The sequence below is a fragment of the Acinonyx jubatus genome, chromosome C2 (genome assembly GCF_027475565.1).
Source record: "Acinonyx jubatus isolate Ajub_Pintada_27869175 chromosome C2, VMU_Ajub_asm_v1.0, whole genome shotgun sequence".
NCBI lineage: Eukaryota > Metazoa > Chordata > Mammalia > Carnivora > Felidae > Acinonyx > Acinonyx jubatus.
This window is the reverse complement of record NC_069384.1, coordinates 151,362,796-151,382,628: the sequence shown is the minus strand read 5'-3', so window position 1 is coordinate 151,382,628 and position 19,833 is coordinate 151,362,796. Positions and strand designations below refer to the sequence as shown.

General features: G+C 49.9%; 1 protein-coding gene across 3 annotated transcripts in view; it reads right to left on the bottom strand.

The window, feature by feature from the left end:
• TRANK1 (tetratricopeptide repeat and ankyrin repeat containing 1) overlaps nt 1-19,833 on the bottom strand; it is a 97,660-nt gene that overhangs the window by 17,110 nt on the left and 60,717 nt on the right. For 2 of the 3 annotated variants that reach the window (XM_027040627.2, XM_027040626.2), the window contains 6 exons: nt 16,368-19,304; nt 11,877-12,076; nt 11,424-11,561; nt 6,658-6,804; nt 4,581-4,737; nt 1,305-1,393 (listed from right to left, as the gene is read on the bottom strand). In XM_027040627.2, coding sequence (XP_026896428.1) covers nt 1,305-1,393; nt 4,581-4,737; nt 6,658-6,804; nt 11,424-11,561; nt 11,877-12,076; nt 16,368-19,304 — 3,668 coding nt within the window. The remainder of the gene's footprint in view (nt 1-1,304; nt 1,394-4,580; nt 4,738-6,657; nt 6,805-11,423; nt 11,562-11,876; nt 12,077-16,367; nt 19,305-19,833) is intronic. The other variant, XM_053221711.1, reaches the window with a different exon arrangement.

Here is a 19,833-nt window from a genome sequence, read left to right as displayed (position 1 = left end):
CTGCTGAGTTCAGATGTGGGTGGCCTGGCTGAGACTTACAGGAGCTACAGCCGAACTCAGCTGCGGGTTAGCTGCCCACAGCACTCCCCACTCCCTCCCGTGCGTCATGGCAGAGCCTGCCTTCCATGAAGGGCTGAAACCGCAGGATGGGACTGCCCTCCCAGACTCCCTTGCACCAGGCGTGGGCACGTGACCTAGCACCGAGCAGTGAGATGTCAGAAGAAGTCCACGGGGGACTTCCTGATAAAGAAAGAGACTCCTGAGAAGAAAAGTGCCTGCCCTCAGCCCTGCTTGGGTTGCTGCTGGGGAGGATGGGCTGCTTAGCCACCTGCTGCAGTCATCATGTCACCTGACAAGCTGCAGATGACACAGGGAAGACACGGAATGAGATGGGGCCCAAGATGAGCTTGTTGGGCTGAAGGTGTCTGTGCCTTGTAGGTGGAGACATCGTTACCACCGCATCACGGGAAACACACAGGCCCTGGGGCCTCACCTGAGACCGTGTGAGGTGTAGGGATGCTGACCGTGGGAGAGGGATGGGGCTTCTCACGCTGGCTTCAGTATTTCAAAAGGCCCAGCAGCGATAACATTGCCCGGAGGAAGGCTGCTCACGCTGGCAACACGGCTCATGGCCCAGAATTGGTCAACTCAGTCTGGTGATAAAGCTTCACCCATGCTCACTAGCCCCAGACTGGCAGTCAGGTCTGTGTCAGATCAGTTCGAGAAACAATTGACCAACCTGTTACTGTTTTATTTCCTTTAACGTTTATTTACTATTTCCTTTGGGAGAAAGAGACACGCAGAGGGGCGCAGAGAGAGAAATCCAAGCAGGCTCTGCCCTGTCAGTGTCGTTCACCATCTCACTGGCTCATGAGATCATGACCGGCGCTGAAATCAAGAGTTGGCCGCTCCACCTACTGAGCCACCCAGGCGCCCCCAATCTGCTACTATTTTAAAACGCGGTGGGGTGACAGCAAAAAAAGTGGAAACGAAGAGCACAGGAGGAAAAGAAAGTTAACAGAAGGGTCTGTGAGTGGGGCAGAAGCCATGACACTCCCTCTTCCTATCGGTACATGCTGGCACTTGGCCACAAGGAAGGGATGTCACCCTTGCACTGGGGAAGGAGCAGGACAGGAAGCTCACTTCATCGCGGGGCGACCTGATGTCTCAGAACAAGTAGCACCACAGCCATAACCTTTGCCCTATCCTGGTGATAAGCTGGATGGCGGAAAACCTGCCTGTGAGGCCCGATGAGGTCCCCAGTCACAAAGACGTCACCCCCAGGCTCCTGGTCCAGCACTTACCTTCCAGCACTGGTGTTTAGCATAATATTCTCCCTGCGCGATCCATTCCTCAGGTGTTGAGGTCTTAACAAACATGCTGTCATCAAAGTCTGAAATGAAAAAGAAAAGTGGGTTTGCTTCTCTGAGCATTCGTTCCCTTAAATGTGCTCTTATGGGCTGAAGTGTGCCCCCCTCCCTCACCCCAAAAATGTATATGTTGCAGCCCTAACCCCCAGAGCCTCCGAATGTGATTATACTCGGAGGCAGGGCCTTGCAAGAAGTTAGTAAGTTAAAAGGAGGCTGTTGGGGTGGACCCTAATCCAATCTACGTCCTTATTAGAAGGGAGATTAACACAGAGAAAGAGGGGCTCACACGGAGGGAAAACCATCGACAAGCCAAGGAGAGAGGCCTCAGAAGAGGTCTGATCAAGGTGCTGACACTGTGGCCTTGGACTTCTCACGTCCAGGGCTGGAGACCAATACTGTACTATTCCAGAACGTAAACGATCAGGTTTGTGGTATTTTATTATGGCAGCCCTGGCAGACAAATACACCTGTGCTGTCTTTCTAGTATTCGTTTTAATACATAGCTTAGGGGCACGTGGGAGGCTCAATCGGTTAAGCATCCAACTCTTGATTTCAGCTCAGGTCATGATCTTGTGGTTCATAGGATCGAGCCCCTCATTGGGCTCTCCGCTGACACCACAGAGTCTGCCTGGGATTCTCTTTCTCTCTCTGCCCCTCCCCCTCTCGTGCTCCCTCTCTCTCTCTCTAAATAAATAAATAAACATTAAAAAAAAAAAAAAAGATCGATGTTAGCTTACCAAGCCAGGTTGTTGCGGGTTTTGGAAGAGGGAAGTAGGGGTGAGAAAGGATGTTGCTCAGTTTTTGAACTTCAGTCTACCTTCCTCCCCTATGGCTATAGATTGGAAGACAGCAAATTCTGGGGCGCCTGGTGGCTCAGTCGGTTAAGCATCCAAATTCAGCTCAGGTCATGATTGTGTGGTTCGTGAGTTTGAGCCCTGTGTCAGGCTCCGTGCTGACAGCTGAGAGCCTGGAGCCTGTTCCGGATTCTGTGTCTCCCTCTCTCTCTGCCCCTCCCCTGCTCTCACTCTGTTTCTCTCTCTCTTTCTCTCAAAAATAAATGAACATTAAAAAAAAATCTTTTTTTAAAACAAAGTCTATTCCTCCTTAAAAATCCAAAGCCAAGTAGCTCTTAGCAAACTCCCACACAGGGGCTTTAGCAAGGAACAAGGTAAGAGTGCTTTACAGTGTTTTCAAATGCCCAGACTTTGCCCTCATGGTAAGCAGTGTGTCGCTTCCCCATTGGTGGACGCAGACTATTGCAGCCACCTGCTGTCGGGCCTTTCTGTCGTCACATTAGCCTGCTGGAGACTAGATCACACCCCTCCTGCAGCCCCGGAGCATCACCAGCAGTGGGCAACCCTCTCTGCTGGTTCTGAGCCACAGCTGCAAGAAGGACATGAAAGACTGAATACCAGCACCAGGCTGAGAGGCCAATCTGGGGCTAGAGGGGTCCGGGATCCCCGGGCCCGTGGATATCAACGGGGGGCAGCAAGGCGGACCTGCCAGCTTCGTTTAAAAGGTGCAAAATCCTTCCTGCCAGCCCTCTGCCATGCCCCGCAGCAGTGAGTGCAAAGACACCTTCGCAGCGTCTTGTCCTGACTCCCCGAGTGCTATCAGCACTCGGGGGACATTTTACCTTCACAGCAGAGCTCCACAGTAGCTCGGCACAGGGCAATGAACTCTGCCGGCCCATGATGAAGAAACCCAAAAAACACAGTCACTGTGCTCAGCCCAAGCTCCCCTGCACAGTGGGAACAGATGTTCTCACAGACTTTCCCATGTGCAACTTACAACACAGCAAAGACTGCCCTTTTCTTGTATTCTTCATGCACCAAGACGGAAAATAAATTGTGATCTGGTTTCATTCTGAATGTTTAAATTAAGGAAAATTGCCTCTCCTGATGATCTCTCATAACAGGTGCCAGAATCTATTTTGAGACCAAAAGGAGTTTGCGCTGCAGGAAAGGCCAAGAACACCCATGGGAGGCCAGCCCACTCGCTCCCTTTTCGTTGAGGAAGTGAAAGCCCGGGGTGAGACAGTGTGCCTGAGCAAGGTCACGTGGCCGCATAGGTAGAAAGTTCTAATGAGAAGCTAGGGTTTTTTAACTCCAAGACTTCAACTCCCCCTGTTACACCTAACCACCGGGGCCCAGGAAAAGAACGTCTCACCCTGGTCCCCAGCTGAGCCATTGGCTGTAACCAGAAACAGTCTCCATAAAACTAGATGGAAAATGCTCAGGAAATCAGCAGACCTCTGCACCGAGGCCGAGCCCTGCGCCTCCCCCCATCCTTGGAGAAATTAACTGTGGCCTAGAGGAGCCAACTCAACAGCTAACCCACAAGAAAGACGGCAATTTTCTCCTTTATGAAGGGCTGATCGTTTCTCTGTTAGTTCTCCTCCCAGGAGACCTCCATTCCGGTTTTTAATTAGCTAGTCCCTGTAAGTTATCACAACAACACACAATATTGGTTTGGCTTTCTCAACACCGCAAACAGCACAGAAGGGAAAAAGTAAAAGGTATCCATATCTACTCAACAACCCACACTCACGTGTCACAGGACCAGAGGAGCCGCCATAAACAGTTCCTCGTTGGTGGACACTTGACACTTAGGTTGTTTTAGATTCTGATACCTACAAATGGTGCTGTGATGAACACTCTTGTGCATAAATTTTTGAGGTTTTATACAAGAATGTTCTAGAATAGTCTCCTAGAACAAGAATTGCTGAGTCACTTTTAAAGCTGCACATTCTTTATTTTGATGGATATCGCCAATCAGCTGTCCAAAGACCATAGCAATTTGTATTCCCCCAACAAAGCCTATTTCTTCTCACCCTCGCCCATGACCCTCACTTTTGCTTTTTTTTAAGTAGGCTCCACACCCAACATGGGGCTTGAACTCACGACCCTGAGATCAAGAGTCAGATGCTCTACTGACTGAGCCAGCCAGGTGCCCTCCATGACCTTCACTTTCAAAGGACCAATAAAAGATCTTCCCTGAAGGAGTTAACCTCCCCCCATCCCATCACAACCACACTTTCCCACATACCTTAGCGGTAAATATGAACGCTCATTTCTCAGAAGAATGTGCAAAGGAAAGAAAGCATGCTCTCAAAAACCTATACCCTGTATAGGTTTCATAGGTATCGTAAAGAAGTCAGGAGTAACCGGTTTTGTATCCAACAGCCGGAATAGTTTAAGGAGATCTCACCTTTATTTTCATCTGTCTTCACAACCTGGACAAAATTTCTTCTCATGAAATATTTGAAAGCAGGAGCCCGCTTCTCTGGGTTTTCATCAAAGATCCAGAGGTTGACCCGGGCCCGTGTGATAGCAGTATATAGCTGCTTCAGCTCTCCGTTGAGGAGCTAAATCGAGGACAAAGACAGACAGCCTCTTGTTTAAACCTTCAATGCAATACACTTCGATGGGCTTACTCATGTGGGTGAAATACAAAAAGCCAACGTAAGTATAGCCCAGGCATGGGCGGGACACGAGGAACTCAACTGTGGGCACAGCACAGGTAAGCAGAGCTCTAACAAGGGAGCACAACACTAGCACGGGACTGCCCTTGGATCTAACGTAATTTTATATTTTGAAATATTTACAGGTGCATAGGAAGTTCCAAAGACAGTGTAGAGAAGTCCCATGCACCTTTCATTCAAGTTTTCCCAATGGTTACATCTTACACAATTACTGTAACTTGCTTTTAAAAATTAAGCCACTCATACACGTCTATGACCACTATCATTAGTACAAAATTACTCATGACCTGTGCCACGCTTGAGGGCTACAGATATAAGGGTATTATGATTTGAGCATGGAGAAGGCCTACTTAATTAAATAGTGCACATTTCAAGACAAGAGCCGATTTGTGGCTACCTAGAGGTTTGCATAGCTTGGCAGTGATCTAACTTCTAATTCTGCAGTGCCTGATGACTGCTACTCTGTTTGTTTGTTTTGCACTTTGTATGAGACGTTAAACTAGGGCAGGAGTTTCTCCCAAAATTTTTGGTTTTGCTGGTTCAATTTTCTGTGATGTTGCCCTTACTCTCTTGAGGCCCCATCAACCTCCCCCAGTCAAAAACTCTGCAGAACTGTTCAGGTTTAGCCTCTTTCTCAGTGAGGTAGCTGGGGTGTAGGGAAGGGGAAGGCAGGTCCCTTAACAGTATATGCGTGCAAAATCTGCCACCCCAAAATGTGGATTACCATCTCTTTGGCATGTGGATTATTATTATTCTTTTTGAGAGAGAGACAAAGAGAGAGGGCACAGTGAGCGAGAGGCAGAGAGAGAGGGAGGGAAAGAAAGAGAGAGAAGCAGGACTCACCCAAAGCAGGGCTCGTGCTCATCCGACATCGGACTCGAACTCACAAACTGTGAGATCATGACCTGAGCTGAAGTCAGATGCTTAATGACTGAGCCATCCAGGCACCCTGGGCCAATTATTTTTAAGAAACGAAAGGCTCAGGAAGAAACTTTGACCTTCTCCCTGACTGCCTAAAAGAATGTAGACAGACGACCTGCTCCAGGAAGGGGCCCATCACCACAGACAAGTACAGTATAATATGAACTAGGGGTGGTAAACAGGAACAATGATAGCAAACCGTAAATTCCTTTCTGTGTCCCATTGTTTCTGGATGACCCAGCAAACATTTGCTTACCAAACGTTTATCTTTTTCATCTTCTTGTGAATTACTTTCTTTCCCTTTGAAGCCCTAAAGCCCTACCCCCTTCTCCCTGGTTCAGGGTGACGTATACACCTTATTTTGCTTGTTTTTGGAATCTCAGGTCTATGTCGATTTGCTGTACATACATAATTAAGTTTTGTTGTCTTCTGTTAATCTATCTCGTGTCGATCTAATTTTTAGACCAACTAGAAGATAGAAGAATCCTCAAATGTAGAGAAAATTTTTCCTCCCCAACAACAGTTAAGGCTGGTATACAAGTCTCTATTAACTATTGCCCTGCATTTCACGTCTGAGTTCCCTGTCAGCAACATCAAAATTTCCAAAGAGAGCTGAGTTCCAGAGATGGATAGAAAGAACAAGCCTCCCCCTTCCATGTTCAAGACAGTGCCCCACCCACCAAGCCCCACTCTCTGCTGAGAAAAGAGAGTTTGCCAACACTGAGATCCCTGCCATGCCCACTCCCATCCTCCACTCGCCATTGCTGACGTACAAAAAAACCAGTCAAGTACCAGACTCTGTTTTCAACCTCGTCTTCTCATCCAAACCTTGTTTACTGCCTCCCCATCAAACAAGCGTGTGGACAAATGGCAGAAAATCACCTTGTACATTTCTGGATTCATCACAACAGACCGACCCTGAGAGGAGCTGGGTTTCTCCAGGGGCACTTCAATCAGTGGCCGGTTTTCCTGTCTGGAGTCAGATGATGAAGGTGTAAATGAGGAAATGATCTTCCATTCCTTGTAAGCCTGAACAACAAGGACAAATTAGAGACCAAGAGAATATGCTTTTGAACTGTACACACAGCTTCATGGTGAATGAAGCCCCCTTTTCCTGGCCTGGGGCCCTCAGCCCCAGCTGTAAGGAGGCGGCCATCCTCTGGCCTCAGTTGGGGGGACCTCAGGTTGCACAGGCAGGGAACGGGGAAGCCACCATGAAAACTCCCCCAGACACTTGGCCAAGACAGTTGAGAAGCCAGGCCCACGTGCCCACTTCCAGAAGGAATGCTAAGCACCCAGGAAGTTTCTTGTTTCAGTAATTTCAGCAAGCAGTATGGAGGGAGGAATCCAGTGTCCTTCACCCCTTTTCACAACGTGTTAGAGATGCCACTTAGTGTCAGCTGTTAAGACATATATGACAACATTTCTAACTAAACTATTCAAGCAAAGATGGAACAACGTTTAGGAACTGTGGACACAGTAGAATGATGTCAGAAAGAACATATTTATATCTCAGTTCTTTCTCTTCTCAGCTATGCGACCTCAGAAAAATTGTTTATTTGTTTCCGCTGGTCTCCTACTCCTGCTCTGAAAAATGGGGGTGATAGAACTACCCAAGTTTGGGGGGAAATAAAAGGAGATCATCAATGTCAAGTGTCTAATAATATGATGCTTGACAAGGAGTTGATATTTTAGCCACGCGTCCCTTTATCCAAACTCATACCACAAAGTGACTACGTAGACCAGAAGTTGGCAAGTTTTTTCTCTAAACGGTCAGGTGATAAATATTTTAGGTTTTGCGGGCCATGTGGCCTCTGTCACCACTACTCAACTCTGCCTTTATGATGCAAAACCAGCCAGAGTCAATTATGTAGATGTCTGGGCATGGTGTGTTCCAATAAAACATTGTTTTCCAACACTAAAACTGAATTGAATGTGATTTCCATGTGTCATGTCATATTATTTTCCTTGGATTTTCTTCTTAACCATTTAAAAATGTAAAAACCACTGTTAGGCCACAGGCGGTACAAAAGTAGACGGTAGGCTAGATTTGGCCTTCACGGCTGGCAGACCGTGGCGAAGCTAAAGTGCCCAGAATACATGCCGGACGTAGAGGGCAGAATTCCCATGAAATTTCAGATTTCAGACTTTACTGCGTCTTGGGAAAGTGGCTAGTTAACTGTCCCTGGCCTTTACCTTTTCCATTTATAAAATGGTGCTACCCAACGTGGATGGAACTAGAGAGCGTTGTGCTGAGTGAAATAAGTCATACAGAGAAAGACAGATAACACGTTTTCACTCTCATGTGGCTCCTGAGAAACTTAACAGAAGACCAGGGGGCAGGGGAAGGAAAAAAAAAAGTTAGAGAGGGAAGGAGGCAAATCATAAGAGACTCTTAAAAACTGAGAATAAACTGAGAGTGGATGGGGGGTGGGAAGGAGGGGAGGGTGGGTGAGGGGCACGGAGGAGGGCACCTGTTGGGAGAAGCACTGGGTGTTGTATGGAAACCAATTTGAGAATAAATTTCATATTAAAAATAATAATAATAAAATAAAAATTCATCCTTTGAATGACAATAAATAAATGAATAAATAAATAACATGGTGCTACCTTCTCAAGAACGATGAAAACATGAAGCAGAATACGGTTTATGACGTCCCTCAAGTCACTCCAGGACTTACGCTATAGAAGTATTAGGGTAAATGCTTTATACGCTGCCTACTACGTAAAAATGGTCACACTACTAACCAATTGCGAGATGAATCACCACGCTCTGAACAAGATGTGAACCATGTAATCATTTGAGTGGTTGGAAGTTAAAAAAAAAAAAAAAAAAAAGGCTTCCGGACGTACTTATGACTATGGGCCTTACAGAGCCGCTCACGGTCACTGAATTGTGTGCCGATGAAGGCAGGCAAAAGACACAAGTGTTCTGACATTTGCGAGGCTCTCCTGGGGGACAGCGCGAGGAGCAGACCGGCTGACCTTAGAAGGGCTTGTGAAGCACCAGCGTATTTTAAAACCGCTGAATGAGGAGCAAAGCCACTCATCGGGCACGTGACTAACCTGCCTCCAGGAATAAAACACACTTTACTTTCAAGACAGGGCCTTTGAGGAGTGAGCACGTGTCTTTGTGGCAAGAATCCGGGCCTCCAGCACCTCTGAGCATCAAAGAAGCAGGATTTAACTCTTCCAGCTCCTTCTACTGGGATTGAGAATTGGGAAGGCCAAAGGTGGGCCTGTTCTCTAAGTGATTAACCCATAAAAGCTGTGGTTTTCAAAGTCCCTCCCGTCCTCTTCACAGGCCAGTGTGAAGGAAAGGAGTCCCCACGGGGGCAGAGTAAACGGCAGGCACCCTTCCAAGTCCCCACAGGGGGAGAGTGTGGGGGTGACTGGGAGAATGACTGCTGCCCCCCCCCCAGTTGAGGCCAGATCCTAGAAGAGAAGGGTTTGGTGTAACCATTCTTGGTCCCTTTCCCGTCTCAGAAGATGGCCCTAGCACCTACAGTTGAACAGGTCACAACAAATCCTCCAGACCGAAGACTCACAAACGAGGGCAACAAGAACTCCCCACCCCCACATACACATGCTCAAAGAGAGTGTCTGCCAGAAACACAAACTGGGGGTAGAAGAAGAGGCCAGGGATGGAGAGGGGAACTCTCCACGGTCGCCCGTATCAAAACACCATTGCTCTGCAGCAGCCTTCAGCCAGTCACCCCGAAGGAAACCCCACATGAGGAGCCAGACTACAGGCGACTGAAGACTTAAGTGATCCCTGTCTTCCCTCTGCTTTAATTAAAGCATTTCCTCTCATTTAGAAATGAGACGTTTGTTGGGCTTGAGTTTGTCTGTGGTAACAGGGGGTGTGCTCTGTGCCGGGGAAGGCATGGTTACATCCCCCGGGAACGGAGAAGCACCCCATCAGAAGCCTTTTTAGAAATCTTATCGCATGCACAGGATGAAGTGGCGGTTACCAAAAGATTCCCTTTGGGATTATTTTCATTTCATGCGACAAACGGAGCCATTGGTGGGAGCACAGGGCCAAGATGTCTTTGCCTTTGTCATTTCCAGGATCAAGGTGAGACAGGATAACTGGATTTTTCTCTCACAAGTAGAACCGACCACAAGTTACAGATCCGTAAGCCCACAGCTCCTCAGGCTTCTTACTGGCACAAGCATACAGTCGGCACTTAATAAAGGACAGGAACAACAAAGTCTTACCCCTTCCTCTTTCAGCAGAGCCTCGGTCCAACCATGACCAATGGATGTATTATGAGAAGAAAAGAGTTAGTCCTCAGAGATTAAAAATGGTTCCAGGGTCAATGAGAGTGCATCTGATTGCCTTAGCAAAAGTCAATAGAAAAAGAATGCACTTAAGGTCTGGCAATGTCATACTCATCGTGGAAGATTCTGGAAGCCCATTTGCATGCAGGGCTTTAAAAGGAAAGGAGTACAGAGGAAAGATCTTGAGACTCAGAACTGAAAGCATCTGAGTTGGTCTCCGGGCTCTGGCACCTACATCATGACTATTTTCCCACAACCCTCAGCTCTACCTGTAGAATGAGGGTGATGAAAATACACACAACCTCAGAGGGTTAGAGGAGGATAACGGGAAACAAGGCCTTCAAAAAGTACTTCATAAGCCGTAAAGTACCCATAGCAATGTTAGTCCTAGGTACCATCAAGGCAATCATATTTTTTAAAAGACCGGAAAGAAAACGCTAAGGACCCCATGTGAACAGTCAGTTCCGGGACAGATTTTAAGGTGTCAAGGCTAACAGTGCTCCTAAATCAAGTACGAAAAACAGCCCCTTCAAGCATGCACGTGTGTAGTGGGAAGTCTGCGCCAGGGACAAGGACACAGCCAGCTACGTCCCCAGAGGAGACCCCACAGCACAGTCGACATCCAGCCTGAGCCCCCATCAAAAGAGAGTGAGAAACCAGTGGCTCGAGTTGGTGACTCTACCCACAGTGTACTGAGCTTGGGAAGAAAGACCCTCCCAAGGACTCGGGAGCCAAGTCAAAGCAGCGGGCTGGCACGGAGGTCACTGGGGGTCAACCCAGGGACTCTTTCACTGCCATCGTCTACACGGGCCGCAAGCAGTGGTGAAGCCATGCTAGAAGGGAGCTCCCAGGCGGGGCAGCTGTCCTCATCCCCCACATTACCTGATGCAGTGGGCAGGAACCAAGCCTCATTTGTCTTCCTGGAGTTTTCTCTTTCTATGAACTGAACTTGCCCAGTTCTGTCCTCATAGGGTGGACACTGCTAACCTTGCCTTCCTTTGTAAGGCTCTCCTTAGAGCTCACTCCAACTGGAGCATCCTTGGGAGTCAAGGATAACAGAGCTAGTGAAAACTGGAAGCTGGCGCTTGGGTACCAGGCACTCAGAAGAAGATGAACACAAGAGAGTAGAGCAGGGCGAACGAGCCGACGACACACTAGAAAACCACCCGCAGCCATTGACAAAACCTGTATCCAAACACACCAAGCCCCCCCTCCCCCCCCCCACCAAATGGATGATGCTCTAAAACGGAAACCAGTACCTGTGACAGACTCACTTCTACTCAGCTCCAAGTTGCGTCTCCCAGAGCGGAAGCCCAGCTCACACATATGCATGCACAGCGTGAACAGAATTCACTATGACATACCTCAGAATCAGTAAAAAAGTTGTAAAGGAGCACATCGTCAAATTCCAAGCCTTTGGCTTCATAAACGGTGAGCACAAGTGCTAACCCCAGCTCTTCTGGAATTTTCTCCTTTGCCACTTCATTAGCTACAAGGATTACCTGGGGAGGGAGGGGAGGAGAAGAAGAAGGTAGGAAAGGAAAAAACCATCAAATTCTACAAAGAGAAATCTGGTAAAAGCTTACTCTATTTCTGTGGGAGGCAAGTAATGTCTTTAAACGAGAAGTGGCCGCCAAGGGATTGGCCAACCAGGCTAGCTGAAATATTTATAACCGTTCACTCGCCCATCCCTGACACTCACCCATTCAGGAAGAGGGGCTACTGAATTCTACACTGTGGAGTAGTTCAGCCTCCCGAACCTTTTCTCGACTGCACACTGCTTTTTCTTTCACAACACGCATTCCCCAGAAGCTCACCTGGTGGGCTCCAAATTCAATGGGCTGGGTTTTCCTTTTGTTCCCTCGGAGCAAAATTGCCAAGTCGCTGACACTGCAAGACTCCAGGACAGTTGGTTTGGGACCATCAAAGAGGCCAGAGTCCCTGGGGAGGCGATCAAAGGATTCTGGGAAATAGAACTGAAGTAAATCCACCACTCCAGATGCCAGATTAAGGATTCCTGACATAGAAGAGAAAACACATGTCACATAACGAACAACACAACAACATGACTGGGTTTTTTTCTGTTTTTGTGCGTGTGTGTGTGTGTGTGGTTTTGTCCTGAGAAGCAGCATTGGCCCTGAGAGTATGGATCACTGCAAGCCAATTTCGGGTTCCCATTAGGTTACCACTTTGGCCCTGTGCAGAATCACTCTGGGGACAGGGGATGAAGGCAGAGACGCGTTGCTAAGGTGTTGTGGGATCTCATCCTCGACCTACATTCATATTAGAGAAAAACACCTCATAAAGAAATGTCGAGGCAGAAATGTAATTTGAACAATCAGTGTTGTTAGGATGCTAATATAAGGGGCTGGTATAGATGGTGAGAAGACAACAATGATTCTGACCCTTGGAGCTTGGAGCACTGGAAATGTTGCCATGGTAACTGCAGTGCTGGATGTTAGCTGGGGGCAGCAGCCAAGGCCTCCATCACCTTTCCACCACATTTATACCCAGCCGAGATAGGACTAAGCTGGAGAGAGGGTTTTGCGAAGAGCTTTCTCCCTGGGACCCGTTTCTCACTAAGCTCCTGTCACGTCTTGTCCTGTCTTGTCTTGTCCTATCTTAGCCGGTCAGCTGGCTGAACACTACGGCACAACAAACACCTTCATAAAATTATCTCATTTAATCCTCAGGACTGCCCAGTGAGATAGACCAGACAATCCCACCTTTATGAGCAGAGACTCCCAGGTCCAAGAAGTTAGCAAACCCCTCCAAGTGACAGGATTTGAAGCTGAATTGAACACAGATCATCTTGGGTCTCTCCGCTGTTCACAGGGGCCACGTGTCCTTTGCCTAACACCAGGTAGAATACTACGTCCTTGGTAAAGCGCCACGAAATGGGCATACGTGTCCCAATTGCTATCATCACCAAATAATAAGGAGAACTTTTACTATCCAATAGTAATATTACTAGATGTATACAGTGAGACCACAGGTGGAAACTACTGAGTCAAAGCAAATCAGCCGCTACTGAGGCTCCCTCCCCCTTAAGAGCTAGCAAAGGCCAGAGATCCATACTCATGGGAGCATCAGAAAAGAGCAGGGAAGTGTTCACTGCAGTGATAAATGGGAACCCACTTCAATGCCTTCTAGAGAAACTTAAGCGAGCACACCCAAAGAATAAAAGATGGTTCCACCGTAAAAAGGAATGAAATTCTGGCACATCCTCCAACACGGAGGACCCTGGAAAACGCTATGCTAGTCATGTAGCCAAGGCCACATACTGGACGATTCCTATGACATGAAATGTCCAGAACAGGCAAATCCAGAGATAGAAAGTAGATTAGTGGTTTCCAGAGGAGGGAGGGTGAGGGGAACGGGGAGTCACTGCTAATGGTACAGGCTTTCTTTCTGGGGTGATGAGTGACAATGTTCTGGAATTAGATGTTGGTGACGGTTGTACAACCTCGTGTATATATTAAAACGACTAACTTCCATATTTTTAACAAGTGAATGTGGGAGCACCTGGGTGGCTCAGTCGGTTAAGCATGTGACTCCGGCTCAGGGCATGATCTCACAGTTTGTGGGTTCGAGCCCCACGTCGGGCTCTGTGCTGACAGCTCAGAGCCTGGAGCCTGCTTCGGATTCTGTGTCTCCCTCTCTCTCTGCCCTCCCCCTCTCACACTCTGTCTCTCTTCCTCTCTCTCAAAAATAAGTAAACATTAAAAAAAATTTTTAATAAAAAAATAAATGAACAGGTGAATGCTGCACTACATGAATCTCAATTTTAAAAAAGAGTACAGCATAAGGGAAAATATTCACTAAACACTGTATATTCACCACATAATCAATACATACATGTGCATGATAAATGCATATCATGTATATTTTTAAATTTTTTTTTTAACGTTTATTTATTTTTGGGACAGAGAGAGACAGAGCATGAACGGGGGAGGGGCAGAGAGAGAGGGAGACACAGAATCGGAAGCAGGCTCCAGGCTCCGAGCCAACAGCCCAGAGCCTGACGCGGGGCTCGAACCCACGGACCGCGAGATCGTGACCTGAGCTGAAGTCGGACGCCCAACCGACTGAGCCACCCAGGCGCCCCTAATGTATATTTTTAAAAGATCCAAAGGACACGAAACAAAACATTAGCAGTGAGCGGCCCTACAGGTAGCCTGTAATTTTTTTAAACATTTTCTGTGTTTCACAAAGTCTCTATAATCTAGTACGTCTTATCTGGGCTTTTCCTGGTTCTATAACCAGAAACGTATACACACAGTCTTCCCTCCATCCCAAGAGAGGAGGTGGGAGGTGGGGTCTATGCAGTCGCTGTCCTCACGGGTTACTTAGCCAGAGTAACCAGAACTGGTCCCAGGAACAACTCCCCCTGCCAGGCTCTACCATGCCAACCATAAAGGCTGTTGGCCCCGGACCAGCAGCGCCGAACCAGGGGGTCGACCAGAATGAGGAGCTCATTCAACTACTCGTGCCAGATCCAGCCACTGGATCCAACGACACAAAATGGGTGCCACTGGAGCCACTCCCTGGGGACGAAAAGAGGGAGTCATCCAGTCCACACACAGTGCCAGGCAGGGTAGGAGCTCTGTAAATGATTCCTGAACGGATGAAAAAGGGTCAGGGCTCTCTTTCCTACGAAGAGCGTAAATTACTTTGTGCCAGCTCTTCCTACACAACCCAAGTCTCAGGGATAAGACCACAGAAGAACAAGAAGTTGAACTGCTCAGGCCCAGCCAGGTCCCACAATTCAAATACAACATCTGTGAGGTCTTCTGGAGCCCGGGAAGCTGGGCTGAGTTCTGTGGTGTCCCTGGACTCTGGGAGGCCACCTGCCCTCCGATCATTTTCTGACTCCTTGGCTGCACAAATCAGAATGTTAATCTAATTTCACTGTGTGTGTGCGTGTGTGTGTGTGTGTGTGTGTGTGTGTGCGCATGTCTATGTGTATGTGTGGTATGTATGTATTTTCTCTTTCCACCAAACCAAAGCCAATCTGAGATGCATCTAGAAAAAGAGCATCTATCAAATCCTCCAAGAAACATCAGACGTAAATGGTGAAATATGAGAAATGGTCCCATTAACTTCAGAAATAACAGGCATCTGTTATAACGTCTCCAAAATCTAGTACGTCTTAGGTGGACTTTAAGAGATACCTGTTAAAGCTACTACTTAAGATCCTAACCAATGAAATTCTGAACAAATCCATAAGAAAAACAACTCATTAAAAAGGCGGGCACAGGAGAGCAGACAATTCACAGAATACCGAGTAGCCAGTGAACGCAGGAAAGGATGCCACATCTCAGGACAATGGAAATTCAAACCATACCAGATGTCATTTCGCACCTACCCCAGGAGCAAACAAGAGGCTATAACACAGATCCAGAGAGATCTGCTCAGGAAGGTTCACTCCGGGATCACAGTGAAAAACTGCCACCAGCCTAATGCCCGTTACTGGAAAATGAATAACAAATCGTGGTACAGCCATAAAATAGGACGCCGACAGGAGTCACGACGGCAGGGACTAGAGCTCCACATTGTCAACATGCACAAATCTCAAAACATAGCATGAAGCGAAAATGCAAAGTGGCAGGAAGGCATGTCTGGCACGATGCCACCAGATAAAGTTTCTAAGTGTGTAAAACGATACTCTCTTGTTCACGGACACATGCAGGACACAGGGGGGTGAACGTGCGAGCATTCTATAAACCATAAAGGAAGGACTCCAGCGCGGATGTCGTGTTATTCAAACCCTCTGCCCCTTGGTGTTCTCTGTAAAATGCGAAGGATGCCTAACCGGCAGGGTTTTTGTGAGGATCGAGTGCAGGTGCTCTGCATCAGCTGCCTGGCGCCAGGAAGGGGCACAACTGAGGTTCAAGTTAAAAGCACCTGAGTGTGTGCTGTTCCCACTGCCTCCTAGCCCTCTCTTTTGGCTTCTCCTGGAGACAAGTGGCGCTTTGGGGATTAGTAACTGGTCGTCGCCATATTGCCGTATATGGCACGAGCTCCTGCTTCCCAAGTGTTTTAGCGGACGTTCTCAAGCACTTTCAGTGCTCCCCTGGAATGTTCTCACGTCATGGCAAGGTCCCTAGGATGCACCTTCCACTCGGCCGCAGCTTGAATTATCAGCCTAAGGATGAGCGGCAGCCGAAACCACAGGATCTCTCGTTCACGGGCTCGTTTCCTCACAGACTCCAAGATACTCCCCTCACTTCAGCTACCAAAGCCCAGCAGTGCCAGGCCAGCGCCCAGGCACCTCCCCTGCAGGCAGGCACGAAGCCCGGACATACCCGAATGGGACCTGTAATTCTGGTACAGCTGGTGGATCTTCTTGGGCTTCCGGACGGCACACTGCTTGTCCGCGGTGCTTTTGCTGGCGTAGTGGAACAGAGAGCGCAGGTCGCTGAAGCGGAAGGCCACCCCCTTCATGATGCTCTGGGCCGTGTCCCCCGTGAGGAACATGGCGTTGGGGTCATTGATGCATTTCATCAGCAGCGCCAGCTCGGCTTGAGTGAAGTCCTGAATCTCATCGCCATAGAGCTCGTGGATGGACCACGGGAGCACCTTGACCTTCGACAGCCTCCGGGACAGGTTGTACAGAACGTCTTCTTCGTCGAAATAACCTTTCTGAGACCTGATCTGCTGGTACAGGCAGAAGAGACCGTAGATCTCGCTCCGGTCTTCCTGGAAATTGGGGCATCGCTTCCTCCCTAATTTCTTATATGCTTCTTCCGTGAGTCTCCCCTGCGGGCAGCTGAGGGCCTCAAAGGACCCCTTCAGAAAAGATTTGATCTCTTTCCAAATCAGTGCAGGGTTGTAGGAGGTTTTCCCTTTGATCATTTTGGGCCATATTTCATTGGCGAACACCTCAAATGTCACATACACCCGGGGGTCGCTGTCGCACGGACGCGTTTCCGCCGCCCTCTCCTCCTCACCATTGTCGCCGTCCGCCTCGGCCTCCTCCTCCTCCTCCTGCCAATTGGGGATGGTCACCTCCTCCTGTGTGGACCATCCCACGATGCTTCTTTTCAAGCTGCCGTCTTCGTTTCTCAGAAAAAATGGTTTGGGCAGAGAAGCATCCAGCAGGAGGAGCAGCTGCTTGGAAGTGACAAACAGAGGAAAGTTCTCGTCCCTCAGGTCCTGGAGTTTGTGGACGTTGGGTTCCGGGGGTCTGTAGTGACTGGTGGCCTTGGTAGACTTGGAAAGCTCGATGAAATTCCGCTGTACCTCCCGGCACAGGACGTGGTTCTTGGTCACGAAGATCTGATGTAAATGCTCCAGCTGGCGGAGATGCTCCGGGGTGCGTGCTTCGGCCCCCCGGCCAGGCCCCCCCGGCTCCCCGCCGGGTCCCCCCGCACGGGCTTCAGGGTCCTGCTCCTCGTCTGTGCCGTCCACGGCTTCCACCTCCCGGGAGCCCTCCGCTTCCTCCTCCTCCTCCTCCTCTTCCTCCTCCTCCCCTTCCTCCTCCTCCTCTTCCTCTTCCTCCGGACCTGGACCCTCCTTTCCGGGGTCTACTTCCAGCCTTCTCTTCAGCCACATCTGTCTGGTCAGCAGCGGGCTTCCTGCCTGCCCAGCCTTTTCCCAGTAGCCGTGGAAATTCTTCCACAGCCGGTACAGGCAGCAAGTTGTCTTCCCGGTGCCGCTGCGGCCGATGAGGATGATGGGCTCCAGCGGCCTGGGGTTGAGGCCGATCACGGCATGCTCGAGTTCGCCCACCCGGAAGGGGTACTCCACCGTGGCCGTCATGTCGTTGAGGATGTTGAAGGCCATGCTGGTGCTGAAGCTGTGGAACTTCATGATGTTGTACTCGGTCTCCACCGCGCTGGCGGGCGGGAAGTACTCGGGGTCCGCGTGCCCCCGGCTCTTCTCGGCCTCCGTGTCTTCCACGTAGCAGCGGGGTATGCGCTTGAGGACCTTCACGTTGGCCGACGCCTGGCCTTGGTGGATGCCCTTCAGCTTCTTCCGCAGGACGCAGGACTGGCCCCGGTTATAGGCACTACAGATGGCCCTGATGGAGTCCGACAGCTTGCAGTGGTCCAAGACGATGTCCCAGATCCGGATGATTTCTGTGTAGACCCGACCCGACTTCTCCGGGCAGTGCAGGGTCCGCTCCGTGGTGATGACCTTCTCCGGGTTCTCGCTGCATCGAGGGGAGAAGTCGATGGCCAGCTCCCAGAGCATCCGGGCCCCCTTGTCCAGCTTGGCCTCGAAGAGCCGGATGCTTCCTTTCAGATGTTTCAGCCGCTTCTGGAGGCCTTGGGTCCACTCACCGTTCCCCAGCTGCTGGATGGCTAGGATGACTTTCTTCTTCATGACCTTAGTCATTACCTTACTGGACAGCTTCTTCAGCATTTCCGAAGTGCACTCGATCTCCCATGTCATGTTCTCGAAGTCCTGGAGGCAGGCCTCGATCTCCTGCGTGCTCCAGCTGTCCAGATCGTCACTGCCTTCTCTCCCTCTGTGGCCAGCGGGAACGAGCCGCGAGGCCCCGAGGCCCGCCTGAGCAACTCCACCCCCTGCCTCGAGGATGGTGTGGCTGTTCCCACTGGAGTCAGAGCCTCGCGCCCCCAGGGCTCGCTGGAGCTCGTCCTTCTTTACCTCCCTACCAGCTCCTGTCTCCAGAGGCTCAGAGCCCTGAGAACAGTCCTCTGGGAGGGACGGATTCGGTTCAAGCTGCTGAATTAAACCCATGATGTCCCGCACCAGCCGGTCTCTCAGAGAGCAGGGCCTGACGGCCCCCCGCTCCTGCCTCGTTGCCTGTGCATCCGGGAGAGTCTCCCAGCTGTCGGGGACCACAGCTCCTTTGGGCAGGGTCCTGGCGTTGATGCTGCACGACAGAGACTTGGATGAACCCTGGGACCTGAGCTGAGACGTGTGACCAGGGGCGGCGGGCCTCGGGAGCCTCCCCGGGTGGGCGGCAGAGTCCTGCCGGCTCCTGTGCCTGGACTCCGCCAGAGCTTTGTTCCAGGCCAAGAGCAGGGCATCGTTCTTCTTGATCCGGTGCCGCACGTCTTTGCCTTCTTTGTTCTTCAGGTTGAAGTTGATGTCAAACTTCACCAGCAGGTCTATTAGCTTCTTCATGCGCTTCAGCATGCCCTTCTGGAAGAGGATGTGCATCAGCGTGTTGCCGTTGCTGTCCTGGGTGTTGGGGTTGAGGTAGCAAAATTCAGCGGGGTTGGACCAGAAGAGATCCAGCAGGTGGCTGAGGAAGTTAAAACCGATGTCAGCTGAAAGACACAAACCAAACCCTGTGTGAGTGCTCCGTCGCTCTCCCCAGGGCACAGAGACCCCGGGATTTGGAGAGACGCCAGCCAGGGGCATCTCAGAGCACGAAACTTCCCCCAAGTACTTGCCAGCCCAGGGGTTCACGAGCAGGGGCGGTCTGCTCCCCGAGGGACACCTGGCCTCGTCTGGAGACACCGTTGGTTGTCACACTTTGGGAGGCGGGATGGGCATCTGATGGGTAGAGGCCCAGGATGCTGCTAGACATCCTACAATGCATGAGACAGCCCCCACAGCAAGGAATCGCCTGGTCCCAATGTCAATAGGGTCAAGGTTGAGAAACCCTAAAATAGCTTCATAGCATTCCTGACGTAAGATTTTTGTCAGGGCCCCTGAAAATGGTGTCGATAACCGGGAAGTATTTGTCGTCTACGGACAGCCAGGTGAAGAATCAACCCGCGCCGACCATTCACCGTGACGGTTGCCCCTTCTCATCAAGCTATGGGCGAGGGGCCGGGAGACAACAGGTGGGCC